The sequence below is a fragment of the Lemur catta genome, chromosome 2 (genome assembly GCF_020740605.2).
Source record: "Lemur catta isolate mLemCat1 chromosome 2, mLemCat1.pri, whole genome shotgun sequence".
NCBI lineage: Eukaryota > Metazoa > Chordata > Mammalia > Primates > Lemuridae > Lemur > Lemur catta.
Window position 1 is genome coordinate 27,586,534 of NC_059129.1, and position 25,309 is coordinate 27,611,842.

Genomic DNA, 25,309 nt, shown 5'->3' on the forward strand with positions numbered 1-25,309 from the left:
TATCAAGGCCACTTCTTGGGGACGGGAAGGAAGGACGAGGGGCTCGCCTGGCAACCGGGTCTTAACGCGGCTGCTCCCTGAGCCGGTGGGGGAGCCGCAGTCAGAGTGGGAGGGAGAGTCCGCACCCGAGAGGTGGAAGAGGACGGGCTTTAGGCTGGAAACGCCTTAGAGGAGCCATTTTCCAGGTGGGCCCCAGACAGAAGCTCTGACAGGGAGCCCGGCCACGGTCGCGCAGCGGATCTGGCGGAGTGGGTCGCGGTCCCGAGCCCTCGCCTTCAGCCAGACCCACCTCTCCTGCCCCTGGAGGCGGGAAGGGCCTCCGAACTCTGGAAAGGAAAGGCGGTCAAGGGAGGCTGAGAGTCCCAGGGTGGGGTGGGAGGAAGGGGCTGTCTCATCATTTCACTCCCGTGCAGCCGCCAGTGCCGTCGTCCCTCAAGTTGCAGAGACCCTTAACGTCAGTTTACAAAGCTTTAGAGACACCACTACTGACACGGGCCCTGACGGCGCTAGGGACTGTTCTGTGGGCTTTACGGGAGCACAGCCTTGTGTTACGAATGAAGAAACCTGTCTAGGGAGGATGCTGTGAACACGGTCCCGCTGTTTCTGCTTTACAAACGAAAACGCTGGCTGAGGTGAAGTGGATTTGCTCTGAGTTTACTCAAACAGAAAGTAGAGACGAGGGTTTCCTGCTCACAAGGAGTTTATCATTTAAATTTATAAATTATAATCTTCATCCCCCCGTCCCCCATTTTCTGGGCGTACAGAGATGTCTCAGACACAGTCCTTGCCCTCAAAACGTTCAGAGTCAAGTGGGGCAGGTGGAGGGAGCTGCAGGTTGCTGTCTTGATAAAAGAATGTACAAATTCCGTGGGGGGACCAATGACTATATTTCTGCCTAGCCACAGTGGTTGGGGAAGCAGGAGTGAAAATAACAGCACAAGTGTTAAAGAACATGCCAGTACAAGGGAGTTCATGATGACGGCTTTACTGTTTCCTCCCTCCCTTCTGTGTGTTTATTGAGCTACTGAGATAGGCCAGTCCAATCCTGGAGCTGGGTATTCAACTGTGAACAAGAACCACACAGTATTTGCCTTCAAGAAGCTCATAGTCTAGTGGGAGAAACAGGTAAATTGCAAGCAGCACCATATGGGCAACAGTAGAATTATGCAGTGCAGTGGGAACACAGAGCGGGGTGCATCTAACCCCAAATTGTGTGAGTAGGGGACATGTGAGAGAGGTTCCAGAAAATGATCTAAGCTGAGACATATGGGAAGACTGGTGTCACTCACTGGGAACATTCAACTCCAGAGGGGGGAGAGATCCCTTGCCTAGGAATTGGAGTTCTCAGAGAAGGGGCACTAGGAATGCGCTTTTAACAATGGGAAATATTTAGATAGGGGAAAGGAGGAGAAAAGAGCCTAAAGAAAACCTGGAGGAAGGAAAGCATAGGCCTGTATTAGGGGGACAGTGAATAGATCATTTCTGTTGGAGTGGGGACATTAGAACAAGCCCTGTCCTTTATCTTATCACTGTCTCTGGTAATTATTTACCCCGTTATCTTGCCACTGGAACTGAGAGCACTTTGGAGTCAGGGACTATGTCTTTCATCTCTGTGTGTTTATTATCTAACACATGACTGGTCCCAGAGTGGGCCTCAGTGAATTTTGAGAGAATTGAGTGGTTTTAGATGAGGCTGGAAAAAGCAGGTTGGAAAAACTGGGTTGTGCAGGGCCTATGAATGTTAGCTGTGAAGTTTGTATTTTATTCCCTGGGAAACAAGTGTTTATCAAAAGCTTTTATGACACCACGAGAGCTGTGTTTGAGGAAGATGAGGCTGACCTCGCATGTTAAGGATTCCCAAGGGAAATTGGAGGGCAGGGAGATTGATCAGGAGGCCGTCTTATGAGATGATAAAGATCTGAGTCTTGGTGGTGGCACAGAAATGGAAAGAGTGGGGCCAGTGGGGGACAGGTCTCAAAGGAAGAGCGGATAAGAGTTTGTGCCCACCTGGGTTTGAGGAATGAATGAAAGGGATGTGGAAAATCAGGCTGAGAGAAGTATATGTGTATAAAAAGAGAGAAGTCAGGGGTTGTGTGGAAGGAGAGCTGGCTGGAAAAAAAATAATGAGCTCCATTTTAGATGGGCTACACTGGGAGTGATGGTGAGTTGTCCATACAGGAATATCGGTGGGCAGATGGGGAGTTACTTCAAGAGGAAATGTAAGATTGAAATCCAGGGCTGAAGTCGTCCCTATAGAGGGGAGAGTTGAGGCCATGAGCAAGAAACTGGAATCCCAGATTCTCAGGCTCATTCCTACATCTGGGGCTCAATCCCCTCTACATCCCTGCTGAGTCAGCATCTCCGCGGAGAAGGAACTCACTACCTCCCAAGTCCTCCACTCGGGCTATCCCAAACGACTGTTAGAAAAGCCTCACTTTCAGCTCCTGTCTGCCTCCCTCTAGATCCCAAGATCATTAATGATAGTCTTAACAGCTGCCATATCTAGCACTGAACTGTGTTGTAGGCACTGACTGCTTGGTGCTTCGCAAGGGTAACTGCTGGAGTGAACAAGCAGAGCAGGAAGTGGAATGCAATCATGAAACAGCTTGTCTTCACCCTTACTCTTTGTTTAAACCTTTGCTTGCTCTTGGATTCCGTCTGGTTACCAGGACAAACTTACTGCAGTCTAGTTCATGTTAATAATGAAAACTCTGAACTTAATTCAAAGTTAAATCTTGTCCCTTTCCTCTTTCAAGCTTTCTTTGAGCTCCCACATTTGGGGGGGAGAACGGCTGACTTCTCTCTTTATCTTGCTTCCTCACTCCCCCGCCCCTTCCCACTCCAGGCACATTGTGGCTTCTCACCCATCCAATGTTGGTGGAGGGAGCTTGTAAGATAGTAGAGACGGGGGAAGAAAGGTGCCTTTTGTCATATGGCCTTAGTACACTCTGAGCTTGATGGGGAGTTTGTGGCTGACTCTCTCTTCCATGCAGTGCTTTTGTGGGTCTTTCTTACCTGCAGTTCCCTTGCCCAGGTGCCCATCTGTCTTGCTGCTTTCATTTTCTCCCTCCAGCCCTGGTTTCCGGGATCCCCCACCACCTGCGATTGGCCCATTGTCCCTTTAGGTGGCCCTCTTGGGCAAAATCCCTTTAAGTTGGCTTCTAGTTGGCCATCTCTCCTGTGTGGCCCACATATGGTCTATACTCACACTTAGGCATCCTTTGCCCCAGTGAATTCTGAGAGGGCTGGCTGGTTATTTCAAGTGCAGCTTCCTCTCCTTGCTTTGCTAACAGCTGGCCAGCCGCAGACTTCTCCAACCTGGGACCCAGCACCAGCCTCTGTGCCTGCACAAGCTCCAAAGAGCACAGGCTAAGCTAATCTAGGGGTTTTCTTATGGTTTCATGACTTGATCCAAGAAAGCTAAGAGACTTGTGAATGTTTGGAATCAGAAAGGAAGTTGCTAATAGAGGGGGAGAACTTTGAGATGCTGAAAGAAGAGGAGGGGATTAGGCGGGAGAGGATGAGGTCAGAGGATGCTTATCCGTCCGTCTGGGAGAAAGCACAGAACAGCATCCAGGGAGCAGTTGGTGGGGGAAGACAGTTCACACCCAGGCAAGAGCTAGGAAATGAGAGAAGATGCTCCAAGGATGGTTGAGAAGGTTTGGATAACGCTTGTGGTCACTGGGAAAATGCTGGGCAAATGGGGAAAAACGAGAAAGAGATTAGCTGGTGGCTGCGAGGGCCAGGCTGACGTCCTGCAGTGTGTATTAGCTGTATGTCCAAGTGGTTTTTGACAGCCCAGACCCCATACCAAGGTCATGGACATACACCTGCATGTTCACATCCTGGAACACGTAAATACATAGATCTACGCAGGGGATTTATTTTTATTTTTTATTGATGCACAGTTTACATACAGTAAAGTATACTAGTCTTAAGTATCCAGTTTGGTTTTGACAATTTCTACCCTTGTAACCACCACTCAAAACAAACTATAAAACATTGTCATCATTCCTTAAAGTTCCCTAATGTTCCTTCCCACCAGTCTCCCAAGACAGCCGTTTCCTGATTTCTATTACCATAAATCTGTTCTTCATTGTATATGAAATGTACAAATAGATTGACACCATGTCTTAGTCCATTTTTGGTGCCAGAACAGAATACCTGAAACAGGGTAACTTCTAAAGTAAAGAAGTTATTTAAAGTTTATCTAGCTCACAGTTCTGGAGGCTGGAAGTTCAAGGTTGAGTAGCTGCATCTGGGTGGCTTCTGGCTGGGGCTTCATGCTGCGTCATCACATGGCAGAGAATTGAAAGGGGAATTTGTGTAAAAGGGCAAAACACAAGCGACCTTGTTTTATAACACCTATTCTCTTGAGAACTAATCCATTCCTGTGAGAAAGACTAATCCATTTTAGTGGCCTAATCACCTCTTAAAGCCATCACCCCAATGCTGCCACATTGGAGACCAAGCCTTGACGTGAGTTTTGGTGGGGACAAACCACATCCAAACCCTAGCACATGCTCCTCACCCCACCCCCACACACCTGCATACACTGACCATTTTGTACCTTATACAAAGGTGCCTTAGATCACAGTCATGGGCTATCAGTGATTTTGGTGTTAGGTGCATATATTATATACTAACCTACCTTCTCTTCAACTGTAAAATCATAGATCAAGTGAAGTATTTTAAATCTTTCCTTTCAGAGCCTTGGAATGAAAACAGAGTTAGAAAGGTTATCATTTTGCCTTGCTTGGGAGTTTAATTTTTCTCTAGGTGCTCTAAGAGATTGGAAATTGGGGACATATATTTTAAAACAGAACTGTATTTAGACAAATAGCTTTAACTTTTACTTGTGACCCTACCTGCTGGAAGTCAAGGATTTGGCTCTCCAAGATATATTCCAGCAGAACAGCTAGGGGGTGGTGGGCTGGCCACAGCAGAGACAGCAAGAAACTGCTGGCAAGAAGCTCCCAAGAGCCGAGAGTCACTGGTAGTGGCAGATGAGAGCAGAGGCTGCGGTCATGCACACCAGCCAGGGCTGGGAAGCACAAGAGAAGCAGGACCTGGAGACAGAGTTGGACGGGGTGGGCCAGATGCAGTGATCATGGTCTTTGGGGGCCCGGGTTGCAGTTTGCCAACCCCTCTGTCCATGACAGCTGAGTTGCTGCATGGTAGGCCTGACACTAGGGTACCTCTTGGGGCAGAGTGGGCCTAGGTCTGGGAATGTGGACTTGAAAGCAGGATCTAAGACAAGGATGTGGGCAGCTGGTCTAAGTCTCTGGTCTATACCTGGTCCCCCTAAACTATAGAGATACTGGCAATGACGAAGCAAAGTTAGGAGGTTTTGCTGGCCCAGGCCTCATCTTTCCCCTTCCTCTTTCATCTGTGCCAGTGTGACCTGGTGTCCCTCTGAGCTGAGAGACAGATTTCAGGATCACTCCCGCAGGCTCTGCAGCTTTGGAGTGCTGTGGCCTGGCACTGTGTCATCCAGCTTTGTCAAGGTTCAGGCCACAGAGAAGGTGTCGAGCTAGGATGGAGCAAAGGCTGTAGCAGGTCCCTTAAGATCCTGACCCTCGGGCAGCACCGTGGGCTCTTCACCAGCTCCGGCTCTGGTCTTTGATCTGAGACTCTCTGAATGGCACTTTGTCTCCTGGACTTGTAGCTGTGCAAGGATTCTAGATGAAGTTGAACGGAGAGGGTAGGAGTGAAGGAACTCCTATTTCCTAAACTCTTCCTGTGTGTTACGCCCGGTGCTAAGCAGTTTACACCAGTTAGCTTGATTGAACATTCCTGCAGCCTTTCCAGCTGTATTGCTGCCTCAGTTAACAGGTGAGGGCATTGATGCCCACCACTGTGGTGAAGCCTTAGACCTCCTGGCACAGCCCGAGTTTCCCACCAAGAACCAGAACACAGGTGGGGTTGGCTGTGGACCCTGACTCTTACCCGCGTCATCCTCTGCTGGCCCCCATTCAGCCTAAAGTGAAGCTTGTGGTCCGGCTTCTCCCGGAGCATCACGAGGTATCTCTTCTCCACCAGAAACAAATGCTCATCAGTTGGGTTGACCTGGACTGCCCGGGGGGGTTGGGGTGGCTTGGCGCTGACCACGGGGCCAAGCTCTCAGGCTGAGACTGAGAAGCCTGTGGTTGGGCCCAGCCTTTGACAGCTCTGCCGTCAGCCAGGATAGAAGGCCCCAGGTGTTGATCAGACCCGGGGGGCAGGGAGAAGAGCTGGATCTGGCTGGCTTCCCCCTTAGTTTCAGGCTCTGCTACCACCCCAATGACACATCCTTTCCCAATTGGCTGTTTTCCCCACATATAGACATGTGCTCTCACGGGAGGGGAGTTTGCCAGCCCAACTGCTTCCGGATTGCTCTAGGCTGACCGAGAGTGAGCCACCCAGGAGCTCCTGGTTTGAAGGTCACACAGATCATCTCATGGAGGGTAAAGAACCTTCCTACTGGTGGGTGTCCAGGGACAAGGCTATGCTGGTGCCTGCTTTCTGGACAGAGTGAGTGGCTTTGCTTGCCACTCAGAAAGCTGCATGGGTTTCCCAGAGGGATCGGTTCATAGGAGGATCCATCTCTCACCCCCGTAAAGCTGGGTCCCCCAAAGTTACTTCCTCTGACCCTCCCCTTGTAGGGGCCATTGTAATTAATGTCCTGACAGTCTCTTTTTGTTTTTTAAGACAGAGTCTCACTCTGTTGCCCCTACTAGGGTGCTGTGGCGTCAAGCTCACAGCAACCTCAAACTCCTGGGCTCAAGCAATCCTACTGCTTCAGCCTCCCAAATAGCTGGGACTACAGGCATGTGCCACCATGCCCGGCTAATTTTTTTTTCTCTATATATTTTTAGCTGTCCAGATCATTTCTTTCTATTTTTAGTAGAGACGGGAGTCTCGCTCTTGCTCAGGTTGGTCTCGAACTCCTGACCTCTAGTGATCCTCCCGCCTCGGCCTCCCAGAGTGCTAGGATTACAGGCTTGAGCCACCGCGCTTGGCCCTGACAGTCTCTTAAGAAAGGCTATGCTGTGCCGAGAGTCCAGCATAAATGGGGATGTCGTAAACTTGCCATTTTGACTCTGTTTTGAACAAGTCACCAGGAAAATGAGACTTGGTAGAAATAACCAATATAAAGGAAACTCAGTGGCAGAAATTGCACTTGGAAAACTTGATGTGATAAACCTGATTAAGGAACCAAATATTTATTGTAAAAAAATTCACATGGAAAAGCCTTGATCTTGGGAAAAACAAGTGTGGTTAATGCAAACTGAAAGTGAAAACAATTGGGACTGCTTAATTGTGAAATGTAGGAAACCAATTAAGGAATTAAATTGGCTTAATGGAATTCACTAAGGAAAACACTTTTGGCAAAAACACATCTGTATTAGCTTAAAGTTTTTCTGTAAAAGCGTGAAGTCAAAATATCCCTTAGGGCCTCAAAAGTGGAGCCAAGGACATCTAAGCTCTCCAGAGTTCAGAGAAGTGCTGCCGCTCAGTCCCTGACTCACCCAAGCTGCCGGTGCTGGCATCAGCTCACATCTCGGCTCAGGGGCTCATCCTGTCTAGAATCATGCTGTTACGTTTGGGGGCTGCCCCCATCCCCTAGTGCTTTACCAGCAGGTGAGAGGAAGCTCTTGCTTGGCCAGGCAGAGTCCCTGCTTTGAGAAGGAGAAGCGTCTGACGGAGGAGATCCCTGGGGCTGGGTTTTTATCTGGATGCCCAGAGAAAATTCCCTGGCTAGTGAATGAAGAGATGGGGGTTCAGTGAGGAAAGCAGATGGGAGCTGAGGATGGGCTCTAGGGTCAGCAGCCAGCTTTTAGGTCAGCTTAACGAGGTTGTAGGACCAAACACAAAGCCCACCCTTTCTCATCTGTACTCACCACCCCTGAAATGTCCTGGGGACAGGGCTTTCAGAGGCAGAGGACCCAGGGCCTGACCGAGTGGGAGGTAGGGGAGTGAGAAGGTCCTTAGGAGGAATCTACACATGGAAAAAGTATGACAGCAGGTGGAGATGGCCCCGTGGTGAAGACAGTAGCGGTCACCAACAATAGTGTGTCCATTCCACATGTGCCTATTGAGCATGACTTTGCAGCAGGTAAATCCTGGGCATTGGGTGAGGATATGGCATGGATGTGACAGGCAAGGACCTGCCCTTAAGGACCAGACATTCCTGGAGAAGGAGACTAATGATAAGCAAGCAGTCAAATGCCATGGTAATTTCAGATGGTGGCAAGTGAGGCGGAGACAAAGACACTAGGATGCTGAAATGATTGCCCTGACTACCACGTGGAGATCGGACTGTAGGGAGATGCAGGAAGCAAGAAGTCCAGCCAAGCAGTGTGGCTCCATCAGGAGAGAGATGACAGTAGCTCGGACCGGATGGTAGCCCTGGAGATGGGAAGAAGCGATGGACTTGGACTACATTAGGGGCAGAGCTCAGAGATTGGATGTGAGGGGGTGAGGGAAAGACGAATCGGGCTGGAGCAACTGGGCAGATCACGGTGCTGTTGACTGAGACTGAGAAGGCCAGAGGACGAATCAGCACTGGAGGCGTAGGTGTGTGTGAATTACAGCTTTATTTTGGCCTTGCTGTATTTGAGATGCCCGTCAGGCATCCAAGTAGCATCTGGAGCTCAGCGGAGGGAGGTCAAACAAGGGATAAAATTTGGGAGTCTCTGGTATGTGAGTGGATGAATCACCAAGGCCTTTGGGTCTTAGCATTTTGGTTCTCTACCAGGGGCGATTTTTGCCCTCTTCTAGGGGACACGTGGCAGTGTCTAGAGACACTTTTTGTTGTTACAGCTGAGTGGGGGTTGCTGCTTACATCCAACGATGCTGCTAAACATCCTACAAAGCACAGGCCAGCGCCTTGCAACAGAGTTATCTGGAACCAAATTTCAGTGGTGCTGACATTGCAAACCCTGCCCAGAAAAATGGTAGCTGAGCCCAGGGGCATTCTTACTTGAAGAGCTGGAGCCCCCAGCAAAGAAGGCTGGAGAGGAACAGTCTGAGAAAGAGGGAAGCTTGGAGCGTGTGGTGTCTTGGGAGAGGACAGAGTTTGGGGAAGGAGCAGTGCAATACTGTGTTCTCATGCTGCTAAGAGGCGGAATCATTTGAGCACGGGGGAAGTGACCAATGGCTTAGGCAAGATGGACATTGTTTGATGACCTTGATAAAAGCAGTTTTTGTGGTTTGGTGGAGCTGGAAGCTGTAGAAGAGAAGATTGTATCAATGGCCAGCAGTTATTAAGCGTGTCCTCCCCACTCAGAATGCCTTACAAGTGTAACTTAGTGCACACACAATAGGCAGGCTCTGTTATCTTCATTTTTACAGAAGTGGCAATACTATTATTACCCCATTTTACAGAGGTGGAAACAGGCACAGAGAGGCTAATTACTCCCTAAGGTAAGTGGCAGAGCCAGGATTCAGACCTAAGAGTTTGACAGCAGAGTCAGCATTACTGAAGGTGAGGAAGTGGAGGTGCGTACTAAACACCACCCTTTTGAGTTTTGCTGGAAAGGAGAGCAGAGATAGGGACAAGAGGATGTTTGCACGCCAATAGAAAAGTGCCATGTGCAGGCTGAAATTGTTGATGTTGGAGCAGATGCTGAGAACTGAAGTTTTTGAGGAGGTGAGATGGATCTGAGGTTTAAGTCAAGGTGTTGACTTTTCCTGGGAGCATCATTCTGGTAGCTCTGAAGTGGAGCCTGCTTTGAGCAACAATACCCCTGGACTCAACTTCTTCCCCACCTGCCCCCTGCTGGCCTCCAGAGGTCCTGCTCTGCTCTCCCTGTAGCCCCCCTGCTAAACGGTAGCCGGAAGCTGCTGCACAGGCCTGACCCTCCCAGAAACATTTGTGCCCCGGAACCGGTGTCCTAGGAGCAGCCCTGCCATCAGTACACATCAGCAATTCTGCACCTAACAGTGTCACGATCCTTAACACAGAGGTGACCTGTGTTGGCCGCCCAGTGTCTTCACTGACCACTCTACCTGGTGGCAAACACTTACCAGAGCCACACCAGGCTCCTGTGAACTCCCTCAGGTCCTGTGCTTGCTCCTGCTCCTGGGAGAATGTTCTTATCTTCTGTTCATCTTCTCTGCCTTCTCTTGCTCAGCCTCTAGGCTCAGTTTAGCAGTCACATCCTGACATAGGACGTTCCAACACCTAGTTGGAGGAACTGGGACTGTTCCTCCAACTAGGTGAGAACCTCCTGTTAGCTACTGCTGCAACACTAGATCCTAACTCTTTCGTTGTGTTCTTCCTGCTTGCAATTTTCAACCCCAATGTCTGCATTCCATGCTAGACTAACCTCCATGAAGGTAGGTTTTGCCTACCGCAGGTATTTCCAGTGCCTGGCATATGGTAGGTGCTCAGTAATTATTTGCTAAATGAACAAATGGATTGGTGACTGGTTTATAGCCTACCTGGTATTTACATGGCTCGGGTATTTCGTATTCAATGTTCTGCTCTACACACATTTCATTACAAATTTTTGAAACCTTTCTGATTGCTTACATGAGTACTTTCATTTTTGTTTGAAGGTATGTTAAGAAAGCTTAATTTAGTATCTTACATTGTGGTCATTCACCTAAAAGAGGTATGTTAAGTTTGTATGTTATTGACTCTTCCCAGTAGGATGGCCGATTTGGTTTTGTGTGAACCAACAGAGCTTTACAACATCTTGAATCAGGTCACAAAGCTATCCAGATTAACTGAACCCAACTATCTCTGCTTATTGGGTAAGTACGTTAAAAAAAAATGTGTTGAAGACGGTGTCCTTCAAACATTTCTGGTGAATTAAACTTTTGGGAGAGGGGAACAAATGACATTAGAAAGCTGTTGAGGGCCGGGCGCAGTGGCTCACGCCTGTAATCCTAGCACTCTGGGAGGCCAAGGCGGGTGGATCGCTTGAGCTCAGGAGTTCGAGACCAGCCTGAGCAAGAGTGAGACCCTGTCTCTACTAAAAATAGAAAGAAATTATCTGGCCAACTAAAAAAATATATATATACATATAGAAAAAATTAGCCGGGCATGGTGGCACATGCCTGTAGTCCCAGCTACTCGGGAGGCTGAGGCAGTAGGATCGTTTAAGCCCAGGAGTTTGAGGTTGCTGTGAGCTAGGCTGACACCACGGCTCTCACTGTAGCCCCGGGCAACAAAGCAAGACTCTGTCTCAAAAAAAAAAAAAGAAAGAAAGCTGTTGAGTTCATGAGCTCTATGCTATGACTTGGAAATCATCCCAGATTAAATCTAGAAGAGAAATTCCTAGAAGACTCGTGTTCTGAGTCCTCTTGTCATTGTTTTTAGTGAAATATTTTAAACATGTAATAAACATATTATAACTAATAAACACCCATGTACCCACTCAGATTTAACATAATAAATAAAATGTTACACAGATATATCCCCCTCCCCTTTTTTTTAACTCCATCCTGATCGCATTCCTTGTCCTCAGAGATGACGGCACGGCTTCTGTATTTATACTTTTGCTATATATGCAGGTATCCCAAAATATGTGTGGTTTAAACATTTACACAAATAATACCATTGTGTACAGTCATTCTGCAACTTTTGTTTTTGCTTAAAATTATATTTTTGAGTTTCTCCCACGTTTATATGTGAAGATCTAGTTTGTTTATTTTAACTGTTGGGATATGTATCCATTCCCAATTGATTACAGTGTTGCTTGCATTGTGTTGCTATTATAAACAATGCTCCTTGTGCAGTTCTCCTATTCGTGTGTGCAAGAGTTTCTTCAGGATACATACCTAGAAATGGAATTGCTAGTTGCAAATTCAGCTTCACTACATTATTGTCAAGTTGCCCTTCAAAGAGATTGTGTCAAATTGCAATCTCATCAGCAGTGTAAGAAACATACTTGCTGATACCTGGTTTTGTCAGCCTTGAATATTTTTATAGTCTGGGTATAAAATTGGATTATGATTGAATTTTTATTTCTCTAATTGTTAATAGGATTGAGCATCTTTTCATGTTTATCGGCCATTCTGGTTTCCTCTTCTGTGAAGTATTCATATTTCTCCATTTTTTTCTATTGGGTCATTTGTCTCTTATTGATTTGTAGGAGTTCTTTATGTACTCTGGATACTAATCCTCATTATTTATACATGTTGCAAATATCTTCTCCCACTCTTTAATATTTCTTTGACATGTTTTCTTGTGGAGTATTTAACACATATAAAGAAAAGTATTAAAAATAAAAATTTTGAGTTTTGATTTATCACAAAGCAGACACCCATGTAACTACTGCCCACAGAATTCCCATCGTGCCTTCTCCCAGTTGTTAATCCATTCCTCCCCCTCCAGAGGTAACCACTGCCCAGAATTCTTTGTTTTTCTTTATGGTCTTTTCATTTAAGCTTAAGTGCTTATAGTTTAGTTTTGCCTGGCTTTTGAATTTTATATAAATATTATCAGAATAGTATTTGTATTCTGATACAAATATTACTTGTATTGGCTTCTTATGCTTATTATGTTTGTGAGATTGATCCATGTTGGGTATAGGTGTTCATTCACTTTCATTGCTTTGTGGCATTCCTGTGCCATGAATATATCACAATAAATTCATCCATTTTACTTCTGGTGGATATTTGGGTTATTTCCATTTTTAGGATTAGAAGTTTAACAATTCTTTTTTTTTTTTTTTTTTTTTTTTTTTTTTGAGACAGAGTCTCACTTTGTTACCCGGGCTAGAGTGAGTGCCGTGGCATCAGCCTAGCTCACAGCAACCTCAAACTCCTGGGCTTAAGCGATCCTACTGCCTCAGCCTCCCGAGTAGCTGGGACTACAGGCATGAGCCACCATGCCCGGCTAATTTTTTTGTATATATATTTTTAGTTGGCCAGATAATTTCTTTCTATTTTTAGTAGAGACGAGGTCTCACTCTTGCTCAGGCTGGTCTCGAACTCCTGACCTCGAGCGATCCACTCGCCTCGGCCTCCCAGAGCTAGGATTACAGGCGTGAGCCACCGCGCCCGGCCAGAAGTTTAACAATTCTATGAACGTGTCTCCTTTGAACATACGCACATTTCTGTTGAGTTTGTTCCTCAGTAGAATTGCTAGGTCAAGGACATGTGTGTTTAATTTTACAGATAATGTCTTTGGAATATTTTATTTTTGAAAAGATGTTTTTGTTTATTTTCAGCTTTATTAGGGTATAATTGACAAATAGAAATTGTATATACTTAAGATGCATAACTCGATGTTTTTGATACAGATATACATTGTGAAATGATTGCCATAATCAAGTGTGTCTGAGAACAGTTACGCTCTAACCTCTTAGCAAATTTCAAGTATATAATACACTATTGTTAACTATAGTTACCATGCTGTATATTAGATCTCCAAAACTTATTCAGCTTGCATAACTGAAACTTTGTACCCTTTGACCAATTTCTCCCTCCCCCAGCCTCTGACAACCACCATTCTACTCTATGCTTTTATGAGTTTGACTATTTTAGATTCTACATATGAATGAGATCATGCAGTATTTATCTTTCTATGTCTAGCTTATTCACTTAACATAATGTTCTCCTGGTTCATCCAGGTTGTTCCAGAAATGGCGGGATTTCCTTCTTTTTGTAAGGCCCAATAATTCATTTTATTATATACAGCATCTGTGTGTGTGTCACATTTTCCTTATCCGTTAACTTAGGTTGTTTCCATATCTTGGCTGTTCATAATGCTGCAGTAAACATGGGAATACAGATATCTCTTTGTCATACTGATTTAATTCCTTTTGGATATATACTCAGAAATGGGATTGCTGGGTTGTATGGTAGTTCTATTTTTAACTTTTTAAGGACTGTCCATACTGTTTTTCATAATGGCTTCACCAACTTACATTTGTACAACAGTGTACAAGGGTTCCCTTTTCTCCACATCCTCACCAACACTTACCTTTGTCTTTTTGATAATAACCATTCTAACAGGTGTGAATGATATCATTGTGGTTTTGATTTTCCTTTCCCTGGTGATTAGTGATGTTGAATACTTTTTCATACATTTTTTTGACCATTTGTATGTCTTCTTTGAGAAATGTGTATTCAGCTCCTTGGCCCATTTGTTAAATCAGATTTTTGTTTTTTGCTATTAAGTTGTTTGTGTTCCTTAAATATTTTTGATACATATATAACCTTATCAGACATATAGTTTGCAAATATCTTCTCTCATTCTACAGGTTGATTGATTCCTTTGCTGTGCAGCAGTTTTTTAGTTTAATGCAATCCCATCTACTTAATTTGCTTTTGTTACCTATGGTTTTGGTGTCATATCCAAAACATTATTGCGTTGACCAATGTCAGGAGTTTTCCTCTGTTTCCTTCTAGTAATTTTATGATTTCAGATGTTGTATTTAAGTCTTTAATCATTTTTGAGTTGATTTTTTTGTATGTGGTGTAAGGGCCAATTTTATTCTTCTGTATGTGGAACTCCATTCTGGTTTTTTCCAGCACCATTTATTGAAGAACCACCCTTTCACCATTCTGTGTTCTTGGCACCTTTGTCAAAGATCAGTTGACTATAAATGTGTGGATTTATTTCTGGGTTCTCTGTTGTGTTCCATTGGTCTATGTGTCTGTTTTTATGCCAGTACCATACTCTTTTGATTACTGTAGCTTTGTAATATATTTGAAAATCAGGAAGTGTGATGCCTGCAGCTTTGCTGTTCTTGCTAAAGATTGCTTTGGCTATTAGGGGTCTTTTGTGGTTCCATATGAATTTTAGGTTTGTTTTTTTCTATTTCTATAAAAAGTGCCATTGGGATTTTGGTAGGGATTGAATTCTGTAGATTGCTTTGGGTAGTATCGACATTTTGACAATATTAATTCTTCTGATTCATGAAGATAGAATATATTAATATTTCCATTTATCTATATCTTCTTTAATTTCCTTCACCAATGTATTATAATTTTCAGTATACAGACCTTTAATATTTGGTTAAGTTTATTCCTAAGTATTTTACTCTTTTTGCTATTGTAAATAGGATTGCTTTCTTAATTTTCACATCAAATAGCTTGTTGTTTGTGTATAGAAATGCCACTGATCTTTGTTGATTTTGTATCCTACAACTTTACTGAATTAATTTATTAGTTCTGACAGTTTTTATTTTTGAGTCTTTAGGGTTTTCTACTTATGTGATCATGTTATCTGGAAATAGAGATAATTTTACTTCCTTTCTGATGTGGATGCCTTTTATTTCTTTTTCTTGTGTAATTGCTCTGGTTAGAATTTCAGGTACCATGTGGAATGGAAGTGGTAAGAGTGGGCATTCTTGGCTTGTACCAGATCTTTGAGGAAAAGCTTTCAGTTTTTCCGTATTGCTTACGATGTTAGCTGTGGGCTTTTCATATATAATATTGTCTTTATTGTGTAGTGGTAAGTTCCTTCTATACTTTTTTTGTTGAGTGTTTTTTGCATGAATGTTGAATTTGATGAAATGCTTTTTCTGCATCTCTTGAGATGATTGTATGGTTTTTATGTTTCTTTCTGTCAATGTGGTGTATCCCATTGATGGATTACATATCCTTACATCCTGGGGTAAAGTCTACTTGGTCATGGTGTATAATCCTTTCAATGTGCTGTTTAATTTGGTTTGTTAGTATTTTACTGAGGATTTTTGCAACTATGTTCATCAGTGGTATTAGCCTGTTTTCTTGTGGAATCTTTTTCAGGCTTTAGTATCTGATTAATGCTAGCCTCATAAAATGAGTTTGGAAGTGTTCCCTCTTTTGTTTATGGAAGAGTTTAAGAAGGATTGGTATTAATTCTTCAAACGTTTGGTAGAATTCACTGGTGAAGCCATCTGGTCCTGAGCTTTTCATTGTTGGGAAACTTAATTTCTGCTTCAGTCTCCTTATTTGTTATTGGTCTGTTCATGCTTTCTGTTTCTTCTTGATTCAGTTTTGGTAGGTTGTAAGTTTCTAGGAATTTATCCTTCTAGATTATCCAATTTGTTACTGTATAATTGTTCATAATCCTCTATAATGCCTTATTTCTGAGGCATCTATTGTGTCTCCTCTTTCATTTCTAATTTTATTTGTGAATCTTCTCTCCTTTTTTTCCTTAGTTTAGCTAAGGGTTTGTTGATTTTATTTAGTTATTAAACAGGCTTGCTTTCTTTTTTTTTTTTTAAGAGGTAAGGTCTTACTCTGTTGCCCAGATGCAATCATAGCTCGCTGCAACCTTGAACTCCTGAAATCAAGGGAACAATCCTTCGGTCTCAGCCTCCTGAATAGCTGGGACTACAGGCATGTGCCACCACACCTGGCTAATTTTCTCTCTCTCTCTCTCTCTCTCTCTCTCGCTCTTTTTTTTTTTTTTTTTAAGAGACAGGGTCTTGCTGTGTTGCCTAGGCTGGTCTCAAACTCCTAACCTCAGGCATTCCTTCCATCTCACCTCCCAAAGTGCTGGGATTATCAGCATGAGCCACTGTACCCAACCTCATATTTTCTTTTCTATTCTCTATTTCATCTGTTCATTTATTCTCTGATCTTTATTATTTCCTTCCTTCAGTTAACATTGGGTTTAGTTCTTTTTCAAGTTCCTTGAGGTGTGAAGTTGGGTTGTTTGAGATGTTTCTTCTTTTTTAATACAGGCATTTATTGCTATAAACTTCCCTCTTAGTACTGCTCTTTCCCTTTCTTTCAAGACAGGGTCTCACTCTGTTGTCCTGGCTAGAGTGCAGTGGTGTCATCATAGCTCATGGCAACCTCACACTCCTGGGCTCAAGCAATCCTCCTGCCTCGGCCTCCTGAGTAGCTGGGACTACAGCTACAGGCACGTGCCATGACACCCAGCTAATTTTCTTTTCTTTTCTTCTTCTTCTTCTTTTTTTTTGGTAGAGATTTGGCTCTTTCTCAGGCTGGTTTTGAACTCCTGGCCTCAAGCAATCCTCCTACTTTGGCCTCCCAAAGTGCTAGGGTTACAGGCATGAGCCACCACACCCAGCCCTGCAATTCCTTTAAAGCTTCACTTATGGAGAGAGGCTGTCATAGGGCAGGACATCCACCAGTTTGTGGAGATCCCTAAGAAAGTGTGATTTTAAAAATCTGGATTATATTTAAGTTTCACCAGCCTTTTTCATTGTATTCATAGGAAGTTGCAGCTGGTCTGCCAACATTCAAACTACTTCTGGTATCCTAAGTTGGCTATATAAGCTATGGCTTTGGAATCTCACAAGTGATATTTTGTATAACTTATAGGAATAAATATCTCCTAGTTCCAGATTTGTAGTTTTCAAATATCACTTACCCTTCAGTTGAGTAACCATATGGATGCCAGCTATCTATAAAAAAGGATTTTCCTCAAATATATGATTTATCACTGTACATTTAAGAAGTAGCTGTACCAAAACAGGCAAAAAAAAAAATTACTGATGGTTGGTATTTGAGATACAAATCCATTCAATAGAGAGCCTAGTGGTTTATTTATTGCAAAATCCAAACCGAGAGCTGCAAATTTTTACTACTATTACTATTTTTACTACTATTAGATGTAAGATATGAAAATCAAGGGGTTGAACCTGCATGCTTCATTTGTTTATAAACTTGCACACAGTGATATTCTGCAAAAAAGGCAATTACTGCAAAGAAAAAAAATGCCCATTGGCAAACAAGCCTAAAAGCATCTCTCCAAAGAGTCCCAAATAAACATGCACGTGTGTGTATAAAGCATTAGTGTTCAACACAAATGATATTTCTAGAAAAGATTTAGCTGCTCACATTAAAAAAGCAACATCAAAATGATATGTAACATTGTAGGCCCTTTAAAGCATTACAATTTAAAAAAATATCAGGATCACTATATATATAAAATATATATATAATATGATTAACATGCACAAATAAGAGATAATAACAAATTCTTAAAAACCTGGACGGATACAATATCCATTGTTGGGAGAATTTTTCTTCAAGTTAAATAGCCAGTGAATTCCAAATTCACGTACATTTTTAAGGCGCTAATTTTATATAAAGCAGGCAAACTCTTCAAGTAATTTGCTATTAAGCATGCCAGTTTTTATAGAGCTTAACAAGGAAATAAAATCAAAGTGAAAAAAAGAAAAACTGACAAATTGGAGCCAGACAGAGCAACAGAATGCTATTATGCCATCTTGGCATTTTTATTTCAATTAAACACATAGGCTAACGCTGCGGTCCCCAACTCCTGGGCCATGGCATGGAACCTGTCCGTGGCCTGTTAGGAAACAGGCCTTGCATCACCACCTGAGCTCTGCACGCCCCCCACCCCCTGTACCAGTCTGTGGAAAAATTGTCTTCCATGAAACCAGTCCCTGTGCCAAAAAGGTTGGTGACCGCTGGTAACAGATTTAGATACCTGGTTTTAGTACATTAACTTCCTTGGGTTTTCTAAAATTTATACAACAATCAATGAGAATATAAAAGTCCTAAGAATTAAGAGTTCCACTTAAAAATCAACACTGGATGCTAATTAAAGCAGTCTTTAAAATGCTGCCAGAGAGGATTCTGGGAATATGGTAGAGTAGTAGCACCAGGAATTTCTCTCCCCAGCTAGACAACAATTGCACTAGCAGAATCTGTCTGATGTAATTATTTTGGAGCTCTGGAGGCTATTGAATGCTTGCAGCTTCTAGGGGAAGGTTTGGATTGTGGTTAACTTCAGTCAATTTCAACTCCTAGCCAAGTAGCAGCTGCCATCCCCACCCCTCGTTCCATGGCAGGCAGCTGTGCACATGTTCCCAGAGCAACCTGTACACAGCTTGTAGGAGTGAGGATGAGCAAACAGGACCCTGTCCTCCAAATATCATGGATCTGTGCTTTGATTGCTGACTGCTGCTTCCAATCACAAAGATGTAGACAGAAGTGGGCGACCATTGTTGCACCTCTTTCTATTGCAAGCCCCTCCCTCTCTGGCTTCTGATTTCAGGGCAATTAAAGGGCCAATACCCTTTCCCACCCCTTCACTTTTCTCTTTTGTCCCCTTTGGGACTCAGACACTAAAGAGTAGGACACTAAAAAAATAGCTGCCTAGAGCAAGAAAATCATAAAGTGACTGCATATTCCCAGGGAAAGGCACAGACTCAGGAAAAAACCTGAAAAAACTAAGTTTACACTTAGGCTGAGCCTTGGCACAGAGACAGCTTTACAGCAATTAAAAAAAAAAAAACCAAAAAAGTCAGCCCTGGAGAAAGAGGAGAATAAGAAATAAGAAAGTATGACATATTCAAAGGAAAAAAAAAATCAACAGAAACTGCCCCTGAAAAAGACCTGATGGTAGATCTACTAGACAAAAACTTTAAAACAACCATGTCAAAGATGCTCAAAGAACTAAGAAGACTTGGAGAAAGTTAAGAAAACAGTCTATGAATAAAATGGAAATAGCAATAAAGAGAAAACCTAAAAATCGATTCTGGAGCTGAAAAGTACAATAACCAAAATTTAAGAATTCCCTTGAGGGATTCATAGGCAGACTTAAGCAGGGAGAAGGATCAGCAAACCTGAAGATAGGACAAGAAAAATTATCAAGTCTAAGGAACAGAAAAAAGATTGAGGGGAAAAGTGAACAGAGTCTAGGGATGTGTGGGACACTGTTGTGGACCAATGTGCTCATTGTGGAAGTGGCAGGAGGAGAAAGGGACAGAGGAAATATTTGAAAAAATAATGGCTGAAAACTTTCCAAGTTTGAAAACCATGAATACAGTAGTCCCCCCCTCTTATCTGTGAGGGATACATTTCAAGACCCCAGTGGGGATGCCTGAAACCACAGATAATGCTATACCATATATATGTTTCATGTTTTTTCTTACACATATGTACTTATGATTAAGTTTAATTTATAAGCTAGGCATAGTAAGATATTAACACAATAATAGAACAATTATCATATGCCATAATGAAAGTTATGTGAATGTGATCTCTCTGTCAGAAAATATCTTATTATACTGTATTCACCTATTTTCAGACCACAGTTGACCAAGTGTAACTGAACCTGTGGAAAGTGAAACCATGGATAAAGGGGGCCTGCTGTATAAACATCCAAGAAGCTCAATGAACTCCAAATAAGATGAATTCAAAGACACGTTATAATTAAACTGATGACAGCCAAAGACGGAATCTTGAAAGCAGCGAGAGAGAAGTGACTCATCATGTATAAGGGATCCTCAATAAGATTTCTCATCAGAAACTTTGGGGACCAGAGGCAATGGGGCTGATAGAGTCAAAGTGCTAAAAGAAAAAATGTCAACCAAGAATCCTTTATCTGGCCAAACTTTCCCTCAAAAGTGAGGGGAGAAATTAAAACATTCCCAGATAACAAAGACTGACAGAGTTCATTACAACTAGACTTGCCCTTCAAGAAATGCTTAAGGGAGTCCTGCAAGGTGATTGAATCAGTAATTAAAAAAAAAATCTCTTGACAAAGGAAAGTCCTGGACCTAAGGGCTTCACTGTTGAATTCTACCAAACATTTAAAGAGAAATACATATTAATAATCTCAAAAATTGAGGAGGGAACACTTCCTAAATAATTCTATGAGGCTAGCATTACCCTTGTACCAAAGCCAGACAAAGACACTACAAGAAAAAACTGCAGACCAATACCACTTATGAACTTTGATGCAAAAATCCTCAACAAAAACTAGCAAACCAAATCCAGCAGCATATTAAAAAGATTATGTACAATGATCAGATGGGATTTATTCCCAGAATGCAAAGATGGTTCAACATATGAAAATTGAGCAATATAATACACCACATTAACAGAATGAAGGAATAAAAACACATGATCACCTAAATTGATGCAGAAAAGGCATTTGACAAGATTTGACATTTTTTCATGGTTTAAAAAAAAAACCCCACAAACTAGGAATAGAAGGAAACAACCCCAACATCATAAAGGCTATATATGAAAAACCCACAGTGAATGTCATACTCAATGGTAAACACTGAAAGCTTTTCCTCTAAGATCAGGAACAAGGCAAGGATGCCCGCTTTTGGCACTTTCGTTCAACACTGTACTGGAAGTTCTAACTAGAGCAATTATGCAAGTAAAAGAAATAAAAGGCATCCCATTTGCAAAGAAGGAAGTAAAACTATCTGTTTACGATGGCATCTTATATGTAGAGAAAATCTTAAAGATTCCACACATGCCAAAAAAACCTGTTAGAGCTAATAAATTTAGCAAAGTTACAGGATACACTATCAACACACAAAAAATCAGTTGCATTTCTACACACTAAGAATGGCAATCCAAAAAGGAAATTAAGAAAACAATTCTATTTACAATAATATCAAAGAAGAATAAAATATTTAGGAATAAGCTTAACCAAGGAGGCAAAAAAAGACTTGTACACTTAAAATGATAAAATATTGCTGAAAGAAATTCGACATAAATAAGTGGAAAGACATCCCACGATCGTGGATTGGAAGTCTTATTGTTAAGATGTCCATACTACACAAAGTGATCTACAGATTTAAGGCAATCCCTATCAAAATCCCAATAATGTTTTTTTTTTTTTTTGCAAAACTAGAAAAACCCATCCTGAAATTCATATGGAATCTCAAGAGACACCAATAGCCAAAACAATCCTGAAAAAGAACAAAGCTCCAGGCATCCCACTTCCTGATTTCAAAACTTACTGCAAAGTTAGAGGAATCAAAACAGTGTGGTAAACACATAAAGGAATAGAATAGAGAGCCAGAAATAAACCCTCATGTATATGGTCAAATGCTTTTGGACAAGGATGCCAAGACCATTTGATGGGGGAAAGGACAGTCTTTTCAACAAATGGTGCTGGGAAAACTGGATATCTGCAGGCAAAGGAATGAAGTTAGACCTTTGTCTAACACCATATACAAAAATTAACTCAAAATGGATCAAAGACCTAAATGTAAGACTTTAAACTATAAAACTCTTAGAAGAAAACATAAGGCAACTACTTTCACATTTGATTTGGCAATGACTTCTTGGACATGACACCAAAGGCATAGGCAACAAAAGAAAAAGTAGGCAAATTGGACTTCATAAAAATTAACAGGTTTTTTTTTTTTTTTTTTGCCACAAAAGACACTATCAACAGAATAAAAAGGCAATCCACAGAAGGGAGAAAATATTTGCAAATCATATCTCTGATAAGAGATTAATACTCAGGGTATGTAGAGAATTTCTAAAACTCAACAGCAAAAAACCAAGCAACCCTATACAAAAATGGGCAAAGGAATTGACGAGACAGTTCTCCAAAGAAGATATACAAATGATCAGTAAGCACATCAAAAGATGCTCAATGTCACTAATCACTAGAAAAATGCAAATCAATACTACAATGAGATACCACCTCATACCCAGTAGAATGACTCCTATAAAAAACAAGCAAAAGGAAGTGTTGGTTATGGAGAAATTAGAACTCTTGTGCACGGTTGGTGGGAATGTAAAATGGTGCTGCTGCTATGCAAACAATACTGCAGTTCCTCAAAAAATTAAAAATAGAATTCACCATGTGATCCAGCAATTCTATTATACTTCCGGGTATATACCCAAAAGAATTGAAAACAGGGTCTTGAGATATTTGTACACCTATGTTCATAGCAGTATTATTCACAGAGGCTAAAATGTGAAAGCAACCTTATTACCTATCAACAGATGAATGGATAAGCAAAATATTCCACACAATGGAATACTGTTCAGCCTTAAAAAGGAAGGAAATTCTGACATACGCTACAATATGGATGGCCCATGAAGACATTGTGCTAAGTGAAATAAACTAGTCACAAAAAGACAAATACTGCATAATTCCACTTATAGGAAGTACTTAGAGTAGTGGAAATCATGAAGAAAGTAGAATGGTGGTTGTCAGGGGCTAGAGAGAAAAGGAAATGGAGCATTTTTGTTTAATGGGTAAAGAGTTTCAGTTTTACAAGATGTTAAAGTCATGGCGATGGATGGTGGTGATTATTGTACAACGTTATGAATGTACTTAATACCACTGAACTATACACTTAAAAATGATTAAGATCAACTGGGCACCATGGCTCATGCCTGTAATTCCAACATTTTGGAAGGCTGAGATGGGAGAATCACTTGAGGCCAGGAGTTCGAGACCAGCCTGAGCAACGTAGCAAGACCCCATCTCTACCAAAAACAAAACAAAATAACACAAAACACACAAACCAGAAAAACTAGCCAGGTGCAGTGGTAGGCACCTATAGTCCCAGCTATTCAGGAGGCTGAGGCAGGCAGATGGCTTGAACTCAGGAGTTTGACATTGCAGTGAGCTATGATGATGCCACTGCACTCTAGCCTAGGTGAGAGAGACTGTCTCCAAAACAAAAACAACCTCCAAATGATTAAGATGATAAATTATGTTTTATATTTTGACGCAATAAAAAATGGGAAAAAATGAAAGATTTACTACTGTAAATGAATATGTAACAGATCGTACAAACTAAGAATTGAAGCTTTGTCCAAAGTTTAATCACTCCTGCCCCTTTTTCAAGAAGTATGCATTAATCAAATGGCAATTGACGTATTTGCTGTAATCTTTCCTTTCTAAAAGAACAGTTGCAAGAGATACAAACAAAATGTCCGTTAGCTGTGTCGACTGTCAGGTCCTCCACTAGTTTCCTGTGGAATCAGCTAAGCCCCATTCCATCTGGCATCATCACTACCCTCTGCCATTTTGTCACTAGGTCACTCCCGTCACATGGCTGCCTTCACTTTATCAGTTTCCTGAGACTCGGTTACTGTCACACGAACAGGAGATGCAGCCAGGGCAGTGTGGCCACTGCTACGCGATTTCCTCCTGGTGGGGGAGGCAGCAGCGGAGAAAGTGGTTGTTGTGCTGCTCAGTCTTAACCAGGGAGGTTCTCCCTTGTGTCCTGATTGGTGTCTGTTCCCATTTCACTGAGCTTAGTGTCAGCCTAACAGTCACCACCTGAAGGGTCACCCCCTGGCACACTGAGGTTTTGTTCAGAGGATGAGACAGTGGTAGGTTCCTCTCTAGTAGCAGCAGGACCAGGCAGGTCCTTATCTGCCTCTTCCATCTCTGCTTTATGAAGACAGACCTCGCTATTTCCTTCCCCTTCTAAGAGTACTTTGTGGTCTTTTGACTCCTTGAGTTTTCCTTTGGCGGCAGTGGCGATGGGGGTCGGGTCCTGTGCGCCTGCACCTGCCCTTGGAAGCCCACTGGCACTGAGCCAACTGCGGCAAGGATTTGCTCTGTCCCTTCCATTTCGTTCTGCATGGGGGACTTCTTTTCATTATCTTTTGGGGAGGAAACTCTTTGGGAATTGGCCCCATGTGAAGGGGATGCTCCATGGAAGGGGTTTTGCTGATTTTTAAACTTGATTTATTTATCAGAGTTTTCTTCTTTGTACTTTTTTTTTCCATGCAGATATTTTGCTTTCTGTTCTCCTGCACTTTGCTGTCACCCTGTGGCACTTCCTGACTGATTCTGGATTTGCCCTCTACCTTCATTTTCTTTTGTGTAACAGATTCCTCATAGTTCACAAGATCGTTTAAGGATCAGGCTTCAGCTTCCATCTTCCATTGGCTTTTCTCAGTTTTACAGGTTTTTTTCTGAATTATTTCCAACATGTATGTTCATCTTCTTAGTCCGATTTGAAAGTTCTGGTTGTCACTTGGATCACTGGGGCATTACTATGAGCCTTTTTCTCTTTTGAAACATCTTTGTTTCCTCCCCTTTTACCAGCTATTACTGATTTTTAAAAATATATTGATATTAAAATATATATGTTGATATTGTATAATATCTGTCAACCTTGATGCACTCTCCTACTGATACTAATTGTGATTCTCTTGGGTTTTCTATATAGACAATCATATTGTCTACTTGACAATTTCATTTCTTTTTCAGTTCTTTTTTTTTTTTTACTCCCTGCCCCCTCCCTCTTTTTCAATTCTTATATGCTTTATTTTTTTCTTATCTCATTATATTGCTGTGGCCTTTGCCCTTCAGTACAGTGTTAAAGAGGAACAGTGATAGCATTTTGTTTCATTTCCCATTTTACCAATCAATATGATTGCTGTAGATATTTAGTAAGATGCTTATAAGGTTAAGGAAACTACCTTATATTCCTAACTTACTAAGAATTTTTTTCATGATACAATTAAACTTTTTTTGTATCAATTGAAATGCTGTTACATTTTTTTCATTTATTATCTCTATGTGATTTTCTATTATTACATAGTCCCTGCTAGACCATGGTATATTGTATTCTGTGCACATTGTTAGACTTGGGTTACTATTTATTTCAGATTTTTGCATCTATATTAATGAGTGAAGTAAGCTTAC

At 42.1% G+C, this 25,309-nt stretch overlaps 1 protein-coding gene across 7 annotated transcripts in view; it reads left to right on the forward strand.

The window, feature by feature from the left end:
- Positions 1-13: 13 nt before the first annotated feature.
- The window catches only part of STYXL1 (serine/threonine/tyrosine interacting like 1), a 55,252-nt gene continuing 29,956 nt past the window's right edge, over positions 14-25,309 (forward strand). For 2 of the 7 annotated variants that reach the window (XM_045543083.1, XM_045543087.1), the window contains exons 1-2: positions 14-185; positions 10,637-10,743. In XM_045543083.1, the coding sequence (XP_045399039.1) occupies positions 10,641-10,743 (103 nt within the window). In that variant the 5' untranslated portion in view covers positions 14-185; positions 10,637-10,640. The other 5 variants (XM_045543084.1, XM_045543085.1, XM_045543086.1 and 2 more) reach the window with 5 other exon arrangements.